The sequence below is a fragment of the Primulina tabacum genome, chromosome 15 (assembly GCF_025594145.1).
Source record: "Primulina tabacum isolate GXHZ01 chromosome 15, ASM2559414v2, whole genome shotgun sequence".
NCBI classification, from domain to species: Eukaryota; Viridiplantae; Streptophyta; class Magnoliopsida; order Lamiales; family Gesneriaceae; genus Primulina; species Primulina tabacum.
The window spans coordinates 7238240-7253497 of NC_134564.1; the positions used below are offsets into that span (position 1 = coordinate 7238240).

General features: G+C 33.8%; 2 protein-coding genes across 2 annotated transcripts; one reads left to right on the forward strand and one right to left on the reverse strand.

Moving 5' to 3' along the window:
• The first annotated feature begins 502 nt into the window (after window positions 1-502).
• On the forward strand, window positions 503-6075 carry LOC142526285 (protein AUXIN RESPONSE 4). The gene is made up of 2 exons (XM_075630573.1): window positions 503-1862; window positions 5643-6075. Exons 1-2 carry the CDS (start codon window positions 657-659, stop codon window positions 5847-5849), a joined length of 1413 nt encoding a protein of 470 aa, XP_075486688.1. The 5' UTR covers window positions 503-656; the 3' UTR covers window positions 5850-6075.
• A 191-nt stretch (window positions 6076-6266) lies between these two features.
• Window positions 6267-7421, reverse strand: LOC142526286 (protein SRC2 homolog). The gene has a single exon (XM_075630574.1). It carries the CDS (start codon window positions 7256-7258, stop codon window positions 6440-6442), a length of 819 nt encoding a protein of 272 aa, XP_075486689.1. The 5' UTR covers window positions 7259-7421; the 3' UTR covers window positions 6267-6439.
• Between the last annotated feature and the right edge of the window lie 7837 nt (window positions 7422-15258).

Here is a 15258-nt window from a genome sequence, read left to right on the forward strand (position 1 = left end):
CAAAAAATATGATGTTAATAATTTGATTTTAAATTATTATTAATAATTAAAAAAACATATTGTAAAATCCAAAGAATTGGAAAAACATATCGAGGAAAAAATAATGAATTAACTGGTTTTTGTATTGATAATTTATAAACGAAACTAATTACGTGAGTTTGAGATATTTTTCAATCAAATATCTATTCAAGTCTTTAGGTTGAATAAAAAGTATTTTTGACATTTTATAGTTTTACATAGATTTTAATTATTGTACTTAATTGAATTTAATAGAATCATTAGAAGTCTATTCACATTCTGAATACTTTTAGACTTGTAAAGAGTTTTTAAAAGTCAAGTTTGAATATCACGTAACTTTTTAAAACTCTAAAAAAAATTTACGTTAAATACTTTTATACTTTTATCATATATAATATAATATAATATATAATATAATATAATCTGGATTGAATACTTTTTAATTCCTAATATTAAAGCATATCCTGATATTCGATTACTTTTGAGCATGAAACATTAATTTTTTTATTTTTCCAAATTGCAACTTTCCCAAATGTTTACAGAAGGCAGTTGAAACATGGAAGAAGAATCTCAATTCCCGTTGATTGTACCTCGGATGTTGCATCAACAGGCCTAAAAACCCTTTAACCAGAGCAACAATGGCGATCATAACCGAAGAACCCGACTCTCCGAAGCCTCTGCTTAGGAAGTCTAAGCAGAAGCTTGAGCCTCAGCCAGAGCCACCGTCGAGACACACTCCTCCCAAATCCGTCGCCTCTTCAAGGAACCCATTTCAGTTCTGGTTATATCTCACACTTTTCACTTCCCTCATTACTCTAGTCTGCGTCCTTCTCTCTTCTCTATCCTCCAAAGATCCCAAGACCTGGTTCCTCAATCTTCCCCCCCATCTTCGTATCCACTATTCCAGTGGTCGCAGCATCAAGGTACAAACAGCTCCTAATCACCCCCAAGTTGAAATCTTTTCCATTCAGCAGGGACCCACTAGCTCGGATAGCCATGTTTTGATTGTACATGGCGTAGGCTGCAGCTCTTTTGCCTTTCGTGGAGTTGTTAAGTTTTTAGGTCTTAGAAATGTCCACGCCATGGCTCTTGATCTTCCAGGCTCAGGGTTCTCGGATAAATCTTATGTTGTGGTTGAAGAGAATGTGGGCGGGAATGGCTTTTTCGGTAGAATGTGGGAGGTTTATTCGGATATAAAGGAGAGGGGCCTGTTTTGGGGATTTGATCAGCTTGTTGAACAAGGGTATGTGAACTTTGAGGAGAATGAGATTCGTGTTTCGAAGAAAGAGAGCATCAAGTCTATTGAATTCGGTAGTGAAGAAATGGGCAGGGTGTTAGGCCAGGTGGTGGATTCGATTGGATTGGCCCCTGTGGACTTGGTCCTGCATGACTCTGCATTTGGGTTGAGTGCCAATTGGATTGCGGAAAATCGAGGATTAATTAGAAGTGTTGTGGTCCTTGATGGTGTCCCAAGTGGAACAACGTGGCCACTCTGGACTTTGGAAATGCCTGTGGTGAGGCAAGTAGTGTTGGGTTTTAGGTTTGTGTTTGAGAGAGTTGTTGCAGTGTGTTGTATAAAGTCGGTTGGCTCACCCGAGGTTGAGGCACATAGGATTCTATTGAAGGGGATAGACGGGGGAAGAGCAGTTGTTGGTATGGGGAAGAAGCTGAATTCTACCTTTGATATGTCTGAATGGAGCAGCCTCGATGGAGTTAAAGGTCTGCCCATTCGAGTGATTTGGTCTCGTGGGTGGTCTGACTCATGGACAACTGAGGGACGCCATATCACTGATGCCATCCCTCAGGCTACTCTTGTCACACATTCTGGAGGACGATGGACCCAGGTGAGAGTCTGGTGTACTTGCTTTAATTTATTTCACAGCGTAAAATGCCTCCAATAGTTTGTTTCTTTTTGAATCTATGTGGTAATAATGCATTGAAAGTATTTTATTTCACTAATTTATGATGTGAAATATCTTCAAATGATCTGGTTATTTAGAGTTTGGCATTGAATTTGCGATTGATTGTTGGGTCATAACTTGAAGGAAAAAGCAACATAGAACAGATTTCTTGAACAAATAGATTTTGTGTGCATCTAGAAGCAGTCATTGGGAATGCACACTGGTGAACATACACTATGTTGTGTTTGTCACACCCCATGCCTGTGCAAGCGCGAGTCCACAAGGGGCTCCTGTATACAATCACTTATATAAACAATTTTAAACTTTCATTTTCATCTGTGGGACAAGGGCATCACGGTGTTATTTCTTTTTATTTTATGACTTGAAATTTTGATGAATCAGCATGCGTTTCACCGCCAAAATCGTCAATCTCCTGAAAGTTGTTTGCGAACATGGGCACTTTTCAAATGTTCCATCACTTTATTGCAGTCTCCGACTTCAAAAATTTAGTGAAATTGGCATGTATTCCCTGCCATAATAGTCAGCCTCTTGAAAAAATCATAATGTGCTTGTGCAAGTATGCCAAAGCCTTTCCTATAAAAAAAAAGTATGCCGAAGCCTTTGGACAGCTAAACTGCTTAAGAAAAAAAACCGGTTCTTAATGTTTGTTGACTTCCATTTCCATGGTAATTATTGCGAAATCTACTTATAAAAGTGTGGATAAATGACATTGTTTTTCAATTGCGCATTAACAAAATAATCTTCTATTCACACTTTTATGTGTACATCATGAAACACAATACATTGCATTCTACTTCATTCTTTTTGTGAATTTTTTTTTATTTTCTCTGTATACCTGTAGAAGTGTGGATGATGGAAAATTTTCCAATTGTAAACGGCTATGAGAAAAATAAGGTTGAGTTATATTTATATTTTAGTTTGTATGTAGATAAATAAGTCATATTCATGTTCTTAAATGTTTGAGCTAATTTAAAAAAAACACTATTAAATTTACTCAATATTAGCATTAATTATTTTTCTAATTTTAATAATTTTCTTGGACTTTCATTTAAATTCTAAATTAAATTAATTACTGTTATTTATTGGTCTATTTCACTGTCATTTGAATAAACTCAATTAATTATTAAAAATAATTATAATGCAATTAAATTAAAAAATACTTCAAAAACTTATATATATGAAGGACCCTAGATAAAATATCTAAATGCTTTGAATGGAGAGCCATCTAAATAAATTCTAAATTAAATATATTGACAAATGAAAAAATAAAAAAAAAGTAATATCACTATTATTACTTTTAAATTAAATAAATGAATTGAACTGAAAGAAAATCTATATTTAATCAATTTTTTTAAAATTTATTTAGTCTGATTACTACTAAAAATCAATTTTTAAAAATTTATTTAAATTAAATAAATGAATTAAATTAAAATATTTTCTTGGTTTCAGTTCCAAAATCTGCTCTCATAATATATAAATTTTAAGACATTATTGTTAAATAATTAGTTTCGCTATCCCAAATGTTGTATAGATTTTATATGATATTAAAAAATATATCATATTTTTAAAAAATATATATTTGACAAATTTATATATTCAATAAAAAAAATTTGGTAATATGAGAGCTTTTGATTTATAATTTTCAATTTCTATATATGCTTTTTAATTATTTATGAAATTTTAAGAAAATAATAAATCAATAATAAGAAAATAAAAAATTATACATTCAAGTAAGTGACAAAATATTGCATATAATTTGACTATGTTACAACTCTAAAACTTAAAAAGCAAATAATTTCAAATGTTTAATATTACAGCCTATTTGATATTAAAAAATATATCATCGAAAATAAATAGTTTGAAATGTTCAATGTACATACGTAAATAAGAACTAAGCATACAAATATACATAAAAAAATATAACAATGATTCGTATTTGAAGGTTTGATGAAAAATATAAATTATATATTTTTTAATAATTTTTCATTAACAAATATATATATGAAAGTTTATTTATTAGGTTATATTTCAAATTTTAATAGAGAAAATCATACCAGTAGTTTAAAATACATATTTAATAACTATTGTATAAGTTTATTTGATATTTACCATATAATCTTATTTGAATGTGTATTTCATTATATATGTTGATTTATTTATTTTTTTAAAACTGTATTTAATAAGAAATCAATAGTCATCGGTGTTAGTCTACAAAAGATCGATTCTGATATAAATTTAATTATCCGTGATATAGAATTCTAAAAACAAAAAGTAAAAATATTCCGTATGAGGTTAAATATTATTTAAATTGAATATTATGAGTTATATTTTATTGGCAATATTACTATTTTATTAGTTCTGATGATTTAGTTAAGAGGATTTAAATTAATAATTATTTGTCCTAGATGTGCTTCACATATGTAAATTTCGATTTATGCATTGATAAAATCAATAATTTGATTGATTTTTAGGTTATTATGCTTTATATGTGGCGCTTGAATATATAATTTTTTTTAAATTGTTTCAATTTATTTCGTTTTATGTATTATGTTCATTATCATTTATTGTATGACATATAATCAACAGCTTGAATTTTAGTTTGGTAAACAATTTTGAAAGTAAGTTATATAAGTTCTTAGTTAATTTATTCGTGTAATATGACAAGATATTATACCTAAATAAATAACAAAATGATTTAAATTGTATTTTTAGAAAATAATTTTTTTAATTTTTATTATATAATTGAGCACATAATTCATGCTAGTTCATGCTAAATGGTTGAAGAAACCTCACTTGGATGTGAAATGATGTTTCACTGACATTTATTCAACACTAACTTCAGATGTTTCTGTGGTAGAATATGTAAAAAAGAATCAACTTAGCATAAGACTTTTATTTTTTTATTTATCGACACAGATGTAGCAAGATGAAAATTGTTTTAAAAATAGAGTTTGAGTCAGCTTGTTGCTATGACCTATCTTTTCAAGGGATTGTAGCGTAAAATCCAGTTGATTGATCAATCAACCGAACAGATGTCTTGTTTAGCTGATATCTCACATGGTCAAAAAAGCCTCTGCTTACAGAAACCCAGCCAAAGATTAGAGGAACTTGTTTACGAGCTAGAAGACCTTCAGTCCTTTTCTCTACAAATGCTCGTCTCTTGAACGTGTTATGAGTAAAATCCCTGGTCATGGAAGATGATTACTTCTACTTCCTTATTAGTTTCATCAGCAGTGCCACATCATGTTTGCTCCCCATTTGATCCCACAATGAGCAGAATAAACTGATTAGGTATGCATCTATCTCAAATTATTTAGCATCAATTCTAAGCTACCTACATCTTCATCTCCCCTGGATCAGAATTCTTCACCAGGGGCGAGCCTCGGATCGATATGCTTAGGATGGTTTAGTGTCTTACCGGTGTTTGATGGAAACTTGAAAGGAACTGCTCTCAGGCTTTGTAATAGCAAACAGTTATTGCAAATATTTGTTGTCATGAACCGGAAATTAAGTATCAAAACTTCAAGATTGAGCACAGTGGTTGAAAATGAATTTTGTCAGCGTTTGTTGTCTGGCTGTTAATTGTGGGCATTTTCATATAAGCCTAACCCACATGAGCGAGAAAGCATGGATGGTATTCTGACTTATCCTGCTTAAACTCAGAGTGGGGAAGGGGCCATTGCTGATGTTTCTTTAATGTAGGAACAATACGCCCAAGAGGTAGCTGAACATATTTTCGAGTTTGTTTCCTCCCTACCAAAGCTGACAAAACAACGCATGGAAGAGCCAATACCCGAACACATACACGCACAAAAGACGGTTCACGAAGCTGAAAGCACTGATCACCACAATGGCCACGGTGGATGTACGGATAATGTGTATGGTCTTCATCATGGATGGGGCATGTGATTTCGTTTTATCCATCTACAAACATGGATGAATTACAGGCAGGGTAATTGCGTCACCTTTGAGAGGATAGTCTTTGTTGAGTAGTAGAAAAGAAAAATTGGTCATTATTTGTGATTTTCCCATCTGCTTCAGAGCTCAATGTTTGTAAAATTGTTCTTGCTGGTGTAGTACCTTTTACTTTCTTGATCAGATGCACATTTGCTTCTTCATACATGCTTTTCTGCTATGAAGTTGAGTTGTTTGTTTTCAAAATAATCATTTGCACAAGTCTCTTTTAACTTGAGTTTGATGTTATTTTTACACAAATTTCAATCAACTAGAGAGAATATGGCGTCGACCAGCCCGATATGGCTTCAATCTATGTAGCATTTCGTTTCGGTACTTACTGTTTGATAACCATTTTGAACACACAAAGAATACAAATTTAACAGTAATATGATATAACGAATCGAATAATTACATAAAACAAAAAAAAAAAGGTAAAACGACTGCGCACAAAGCGATTGCATACTTTTATTAAAATTATTTGAAACCTAGGAAATTAACACATCGGAAAAAGTAAAATGGAAGAAAGGACATTTGGCCTAAACTTAGAAGTCGCCCATATCACCCATGGCGTCGCTGTACCCATCAGCGTAATCCCCTGAATCGCCAATATCCGACACCATTTCTCCGACGAGCAATCCTCCAAGCAATCCGGCACCCAATCCCATCCCCATTCCCCCCATCCCCATCTTATTTTTATTCGGCTTCTGTCCCGGCGGATACGCACCGTATCCCGCAGGGTAACCCCCATACCCCGGCGGCGGAGCCTGATATCCATACGCACCCTGAGGCGGGTACCCAGGATAGCCGGCGGCAGGAGGGTACTGCGGAGAATACCTCATTCCTGGATGAGGCTGCGCCGGGGAGCTGGTGCCAGCACCATACGGCTGGTGCCCCGCCGGATACGCCATCATGGGTTCCTCCGTGTGTGTCTTCGCCTCCGGTTGCTGCGTGAATTTTTCCCCGAAACTGTAGGAGATCTTCAGCGAGCCTTTGCGCTTTCCGGAGGAAGTGCGCACCTGGTACTCAGCAACTTTGTCTCCAGATGAATTGCTCCTGTACAGATCATCGATAGGGATTGTAACAGAACCAACCTCTTTATCGCTGCCGATTGTTCCCTCCGCCTTGATCTGAAAGAGGAGAGAAAGACCCGGCTTCGTGAGGTACGGCTCGTCGACGATGAACTCCATGCGGTGATTCCACTTGGGGTGGGTTCCGCAATCCTTGTCCACGAACGTTTTCTTCTTGGATTGCGGGTACCCTTCGATGGACACCACCGTGTAAACGTCCATCTTGGAAAACATATTCACATCCTTCAGGCCTTCAGCCGATATCACGGTGATGTTCAATGGCCGATACTCCATGGAGATTCTTCTACGGAGATCAGAGTTGTGAATTTATCGGGTTTTACGCAGTGGGAAATTGATGAAATCGTCAAAATGGTGATTTCTTATCGTTGGGATTTGAGAGGTATAGAGAATTGTTGGAGTTGTTGATATTACAGTTACGATTGATAATGAAAACGAACAATGTCGTGGTGTCTGTATATAAAGGTGCAGGGAAGATCCGATAAACCGACTCAAGAAGAAGCAACCAAAAGAAGAGCATACGTCTCGGTGACGTAAGTTGATTCATTCTATATTTAAAAATAATTGCTAAAGAATAATATTTCCATTTTAAAAAACTGACTCATAATAGGTTTTTGTGTTTTTTAATTATAAAATATTCTAAAGATTTTATATTATTTTATTTATTTCTCGAAAAGAAAAATGGGTGGTTATAATTAACGATACTCGGTGTACAAAACGAGTGTGTCGTTAATATAGAATGTTATTTGTTTTTTATTACAGTTATTTACAACTATGGGGTTGGAATTTTGGAGTGGAGACATTTGATTTATGTGGCCCTATCCCACGTAGGGGAGAGGTAATATAGAATATTGTGAAGATTTGCTGTTCAATTTTGTGAGCAAATGGAGCCATTTACTATGTTTAATTTTGGCGTGGTGTCGATTACCGCATTAGAGTCGAACAGACACGGGTCGAATTTACTATGAGTATCATTGTACTGATACACGCAGTTTATACAATATTTTTTATAATTTATTTTATTTATATTTAAATGATAAACAAAATATAACTATAAGAAATAGTGAGGGACAATACTGTATTATAATTTTGATATATTATTATGAATATAAAAAATAAATAAAAAAAGAAAAAAAAATTCAAGTAAGAATTGAACGTACAACTTAATGTTTAGACAAAACAAGTTCTAACCGCTAAACTATTAAAACAATTTATTAATATATATGTTAGGATCGATGGGGGGATCATCGTTGAGCTACAATAGCTCGATTCTTGAAATATTGAATACCGATTAATTAAATCGAGTTTGGTGTTCAAACCAAGCGAAAATTATTCGAAATAATCATTCGTAGAAACCGATTAAATATTTTGTAAACCATTTAAAATATATGCAAGTTGAATAAGTAAAAATATTTTAGTTGAAGCATTTTATCAAACAATTGGTATGCAATATTTTGGTATTTGAAGAACACATAAAATGCTTCAACAATGCTTCTTTAAAACTATGAAAACGATAAGTAAATGCAATAAACAAATAGACACGAATTTTTTTATGGATATTCGGAGATTTAAATACTCCTACGTCACCCCTTCTTCCCCTTGGAAGGATTCATTAGAAGACTTTGATTTATACAACATCTTGTACAAACCCATTCAGCTAGGACTTACACCACTGCCTAAACTGAACTCCTAGCACTCAAGATTGTATGCAACACATCACAATCAGCATAATGTTTAACGTCTCTTATGCAAAGACTACATACACAAGTTTATTGTCTTTGTGCAAGACTCACTCAACTAATCTTTGAAGTTCAACTCTCTTGTATATGTGTGAGGAATTTATCATTTACAGCGTGCATCTCAAATGTATCCTCACACAAGGGCTTGTGCTCTCAACTAGCTGATTTTTTCATGCTAACTATCCATGCTTTGAATCCCCTTCAAAAGCTCTTGTTTGATCTTTAAGATGTTGTATTTATAGGCTCCAACACTGATATATACGTTAGACACAAGAATATGACCGTTTGGAAATTTTCTGTACTGCATCTGGAATTGCAACGGTCAAATTCGTCTTGCTGGACATTTTTCCGACTGGTCAACTCTGGTCAACTCAACTGGTCGTTCAGTTCAACTGATCAGCAACTGGTTCAGTTCAGTTCAGTTGGTCAGCTGTTGGTTCGGTTCAGTTCAGCTGGTTCAATTGGTCTGATTCGGTTCAGTTCAACTGGTTCGATTCAGTTCAACTGGTCTGGTTGAGTTCAACTGGTTTAGTTCAGTTTCAGCTGGTGTGCAGTTTGTGCAGAATCAATAACTTCATCGTCATTTATCAGCATCTTAAGCTTCGCTTCAGACTTTGACTTCTGAAGATGATTTGTAGATCATCGTCTTATCTTTCCAACGCATACTGAATCGCTTCATTTCGATAACCAAGCTGAGAGATATGACCAAAATACCGTAGCTGCTCAAACCCAACTGATTGTTGTCTTCGTACGATTAGTTACGATCCGTTGCGATCAGTTTGACCTAGATAACTTCCGATTTTGCCCAACTGACGTGAAATACGACTTGTTTCAAATTGAGTTTTCTAATCAGTCCAGTTAGCGGATTGTTATTTGGATTGTCCAGTTGAGAGATATATACCAAACGCTGAAGCTTGCTAGAAATTCAGTTTGTGCAGAATTCGGTTTCAGTTTGCTTCTTGTGTTAACAACTTCACACTTGAGTAAATATGTTAGAAACACAATAACAAGTTTTGTTAACATCAAAATCAAGATTGCGAACTTGAAAAGTTCCAACAATCTCCCCCTTTTTGAAGATCACAAAACTTGGATAAACAATCAACTCAACTAACATATTTCTCCCCCTTTTTGTGTGAATCAAAAAGTCATATTTTCAAAACATTTTAAACAAAATTTTTCTCCCTCTCAATATTTAAAAATAATAACTCCATTAAAATGAGTTATCCCCCTATATTTTTGAAAATTTGAAAATTATAAAAGAAGAGGGATAACTAACCAATTTTCTCCATGGCTCATTTTCTGCTGCAGCTCATATGCTCTGCTTTCAATGAATAAACTGTATTTTCTCATGCATAATTAGGCTGCAAATTTTATACCGCTGTAAACCTCTACGAGTCTAGTTTTCAATGCAAAAAACGGTTTGTCATTTGGACACTCGAGCAAGGAGATATGCCATTTTTCCTACGGTCGCTGCAAGCTGCACAAAAATTCAGTTTTGCATATATATGTGTAAAAATTATGAAATTTCGAATTTTAAACATCAAAATCAGTTTCAATGTTATTTCAAGAACAACCCGCTCTGATACCACTTGTTAGGATCGATGGGGGGATCATCGTTGAGCTACAATAGCTCGGTTCTTGAAATATTGAACACCGATGAATTAAATCGAGTTTGGTGTTCAAACCAAGCGAAAATTACTCGAAATAATCCTTCGTAGAAACCGATTAAATATTTTGTAAACATTTAAAATATATGCAAGTTGAATGAGTAAAAATATTTTAGTTGAAGCATTTTATCAAACAATTGGTATGCAATATTTTGGTATTTGAAGAACACATAAAATGCTTCAACAATGCTTCTTTAAAACTATGAAAACGATAAGTAAATGCAATAAACAAATAGACACGAATTTTTTTATGGATATTCGGAGATTTAAATACTCCTACGTCACCCCTTCTTCCCCTTGGGAAGGATTCATTAGAAGACTTTGATTTATACAACATCTTGTACAAACCCATTCTAGCTAGGACTTACACCACTGCCTAAACTGAACTCCTAGCACTCAAGATTGTAGGCAACACCTCACAATCAGCATAATGTTTAACGTCTCTTATGCAAAGACCACATACACAAGTTTATTGTCTTTGTGCAAGACTCACTCAACTAATCTTTGAAGTTCAACTTTCTTGTATATGTGTGAGTGATTGTGTGTGAGGAATTTATCATTTACAGTGTGCATCTCAAATGTATCCTCACACAAGGGCTTGTGCTCTCAACTAGCTGATTTTTTCATGCTAACTATCCATGCTTTGAATCCCCTTCAAAAGCTCTTGTTTGATCTTTAAGATGTTGTATTTATAGGCTCCAACACTGATATATACGTTAGACACAAGAATATGACCGTTTGGAAATTTTCTGTACTGCATCTGGAATTGCAACGGTCAAATTCGTCTTGCTGGACATTTTTCCGACTGGTCAACTCTGGTCAACTCAACTGGTCGTTCAGTTCAACTGATCAGCAACTGGTTCAGTTCAGTTCAGTTGGTCAGCTGTTGGTTCGGTTCAGTTCAGCTGGTTCAATTGGTCTGATTCGGTTCAGTTCAACTGGTTCGATTCAGTTCAACTGGTATGGTTGAGTTCAACTGGTTTAGTTCAGTTTCAGCTGGTGTGCAGTTTGTGCAGAATCAATAACTTCATCGTCATTTATCAGCATCTTAAGCTTCGCTTCAGACTTTGACTTCTGAAGATGATTTGTAGATCATCGTCTTATCTTTCCAACGCATACTGAATCGCTTCATTTCGATAACCAAGCTGAGAGATATGACCAAAATACCGTAGCTGCTCAAACCCAACTGATTGTTGTCTTCGTACGATTAGTTACGATCCGTTGCGATCAGTTTGACCTAGATAACTTCCGATTTTGCCCAACTGACGTGGAATACGACTTGTTCCAAATTGAGTTTTCTAATCAGTTCAGTTGGCGGATTGTTATTTGGATTGTCCAGTTGAGAGATATATACCAAACACCGAAGTTTGCCAGAAATTCAGTTTGTGCAGAATTCGGTTTCAGTTTGCTTTTTGTGTTAACAACTTCATACTTGAGTAAATATGTCAAAAATACAATAACAAGTTTTGTTAACATCAAAATCAAGATTGCGAACTTGAAAAGTTCCAACAATATATAATTATTAAAACATACCATGCCACCAAAAATTAATTATTCTAAATATCCCAAAGTTAATATTTACATGTTCACAAAGTCAAACCCAAGAAAAGATAAAAATATATACGTGAATACACACACCACTTCATAGTTATGAGATTATATGATAATTGATGGATAGGATTATGGAGCGATATTTGACAATTTAAGAATCTGCTGAGTGTCCATCACTTGGAAGTTGCTAGTTAAATTTTCGATTTAATTAATCTTGTAATTGTCAACTGCTTGCATAAGAGGCATATAATTCTGTCGCTGATTTTTATTCCTTTCAGATTTAGGCAATGTTTTGTGATTAAATTCGCCTGTATATGTTTATTACTAATTTATCGGCACCTCCTATTTTTATAGAAAATTCTTGTATCTGGATACATGCACGGGCTAAGATTTTGACATACGTCTTTTTTTACATATGTCAAGAACAAAATTATTTTTAGCCTGTGATTCTACACAGTTACGTTCACATAAAAATTTGCTTTTATTAAATACATTGTGCAACCATTGAAATAAATTCTATATATTATTATCCGCAAAGGGGTACGTACGTGTGCGTAGGAGAAAAACTCAAAGGTCAATTCCGCGTTCATCACACGCTTCTCGCATTCCTTTTTTTTCCTCTCACTTTATTCTTCCTTTCCAAAAAAATGGAAAGTCACCATTACATTAATTTAAATTTATTTTTTTTATTTTCATCCGACATATTCAATTAAACGATATAAAAGAAAAGAGATTTCCGTCGGCCCACGATCGTGGTCAGCCCATATTGTTTCATACTTAATAAAGATCCGTTATTGATACTTGGAAGATATATTTACAGACAAAACGAACTAAATCAAATTACTGATATTTTTACGACGAAAACCTGTTTGTCGATGGTCCAGCTAATGAAGGTGAGAGCAAACTAGCGTTCCCCAACAAAATCTCTGACATGATGAGGATTTTGCATCCTACCGGTCGATGCACAGAGTGGTGCGTCGAAGATTTTATGACTGTTCGTTGTTATTGGGATGACAATTAGACATCAATTGCTATGCTCTAATTTACTTTCAATTTGGTATCAGCTGTCCTTGTGAGTTAAATTAAATATACTGGGATGCCCCGGTGTGTGATGTGGTTGTACAAGAACAATTGTCACCCAAACATGTAAAATATGTTTATTATTATTTGATGAAAAAGATTTCCTCTACATAAGCTAATAATAATTATAACTTCAAACTATTTAATACATAGAAAGAATCATTATATTAGTTTCGCATCATAAAACAAAAATTATAACTAAATTTTGTTAATATTTTCCGTAGTATATGGTTAAAGCGTGATGATAACAAAGTAAATTATCAAAGTTAATTTAAAAAGTCACCGATCATTGGACTTGACACTTATAGCATCTCAAACCCATCTCTATTTTGGAGGAAATCTCCAAAATAAAGTATGTGTTGGTGCTCCAACCCAATTCCAAATGCAATCTCCGTTTTGGAGATTGCAACAGTGATCCTCCATCACTATTCATTTGAAGATCAATATGGAGATTTCACCAAATTACTGAAATGTCATCGTAACAATTGCAAAATAATCCTTCTATATTTTTATGTATTTGTTTTGCTCCATTTTATATTATTATATTTCAAATTATTTAATTAATTAATTTTAATGTTAAATAATTTTTACACTTAGTTAATTTATTTTAATTGTTTTATTCTTTTCATGAATTAATTATAAGTCTAATGTTTATAATAATCATGAAATGGAAATAATAAACAAGATAATGATCACAAAAATCTTTGTATATTTTAGAATTAAACATGAATATTTGAGAGGTGAAAGGTGATACAATATTTTTTTAATTCATAGATATGTAATGGGTGCACGATTAGCGAATAATGTCCAAAAAAAATTAATATAATAAAAATTAGATAGTGTGGCGATCAATTGTCTGATGCGAAAAAGCTAGTGGGACTGGGGTATTGGTCCCGAAACAAGTTTTATTTTTGACATTTTGGAGGAATAATTTGGACAGCCATTCTAGCATCAGTAATACCTGTAAACTTCAATATATTCTAATCGGGAAAGATTTAGAATTGTATAGAAGCAAAAGAGTACGTGTTTTTTCAAATCCATTGATGGTTTTACTGTAGAGAATAAATTGGGATGCCCAGATTGCTTGGTGTGGTTGTACCAGAAGTGTCTTGTCCAAAACTTCCTTGTATGTAAAATATATTTACGCATCACATCTCTAATTACGTGTATTCATGTTAGAATTCTATCAAGTGTTTTTTCCTTGCAACTAACAAGACTAGAAGTTTAATAAAGTTTGTGCAACACCCCAGGAAACCGATATGATGACGATGATGGTTTTGATTTTTCTGGTATGCCTTTCCGGAGTGTCAAAAAAATCTTCAAGGACTAGATGTGATTGGGGTCGAATCGGATATTGAAACCCTATTGAGATGGCAAGCTGATAACTCGAAACCCAGTGTCTACTTGAAAAAATGCAGCATGCATATAAAATGCATTTCTGTATAGACAAACGAGAGGAAAGTAAAAATAAGGATTTGGAAGGCTCAAGCTTAGGTTACTTCTGGGTTCTCTTCGTATATCATTCCTCGTCGAAAGACTATTAATGTTGGCAGCAGGTGGAGACATTTTTTTGGCACCTTCAAAAGGAAATGCGGGCAGGGTAGAGCTCGGTAAAGGCTATCTTGAGACACCACTATGGCGTTGATTTTTGTTGGTTTCCATTTAGCGAAATTATAGAAGGATAGTATATTACTTACTATCACTATGTCCTACACATACCGATACACTTGTGTCCGCTAAGAAATTCTAACACGAGTTTTGACAATACGATTAATTCTAGTTTGTCGGCTATGTAATAAGCCAACAAAGACTTAAAATTAGCACTGCATACTGTGTTCAATCCTCTTCAGATTATGCTTATGTTATCTTTTAAGCAATTATGCAATGTATCTTGTTGAGTTTTGACAGCGGAAGTAGTTAAAGGGAATCTATACTATCTTATTAAATTTGAGACACTTAGAGTAACTAACTTTGGTATCATGATCTGTTTTAATAATTATATATATTAATAAAATGTTAAAATTTTAATGCAAGTTATATGTAGTTCAGCGGATAGAGTTATTGTTTCTTGGGTTTAGGTTATAGGTTCAATTCTCACTGAGGTCATTTTTTTATTCTTTTATTCTTCAATTTATTTTTCAATTTATATATCAAAATTACAGTGTAGTCCCTCGTTATTTCTTATAATTATATTTTGATCCTCATTTAAATATAAATCAAATGAATTATAAAAAATATT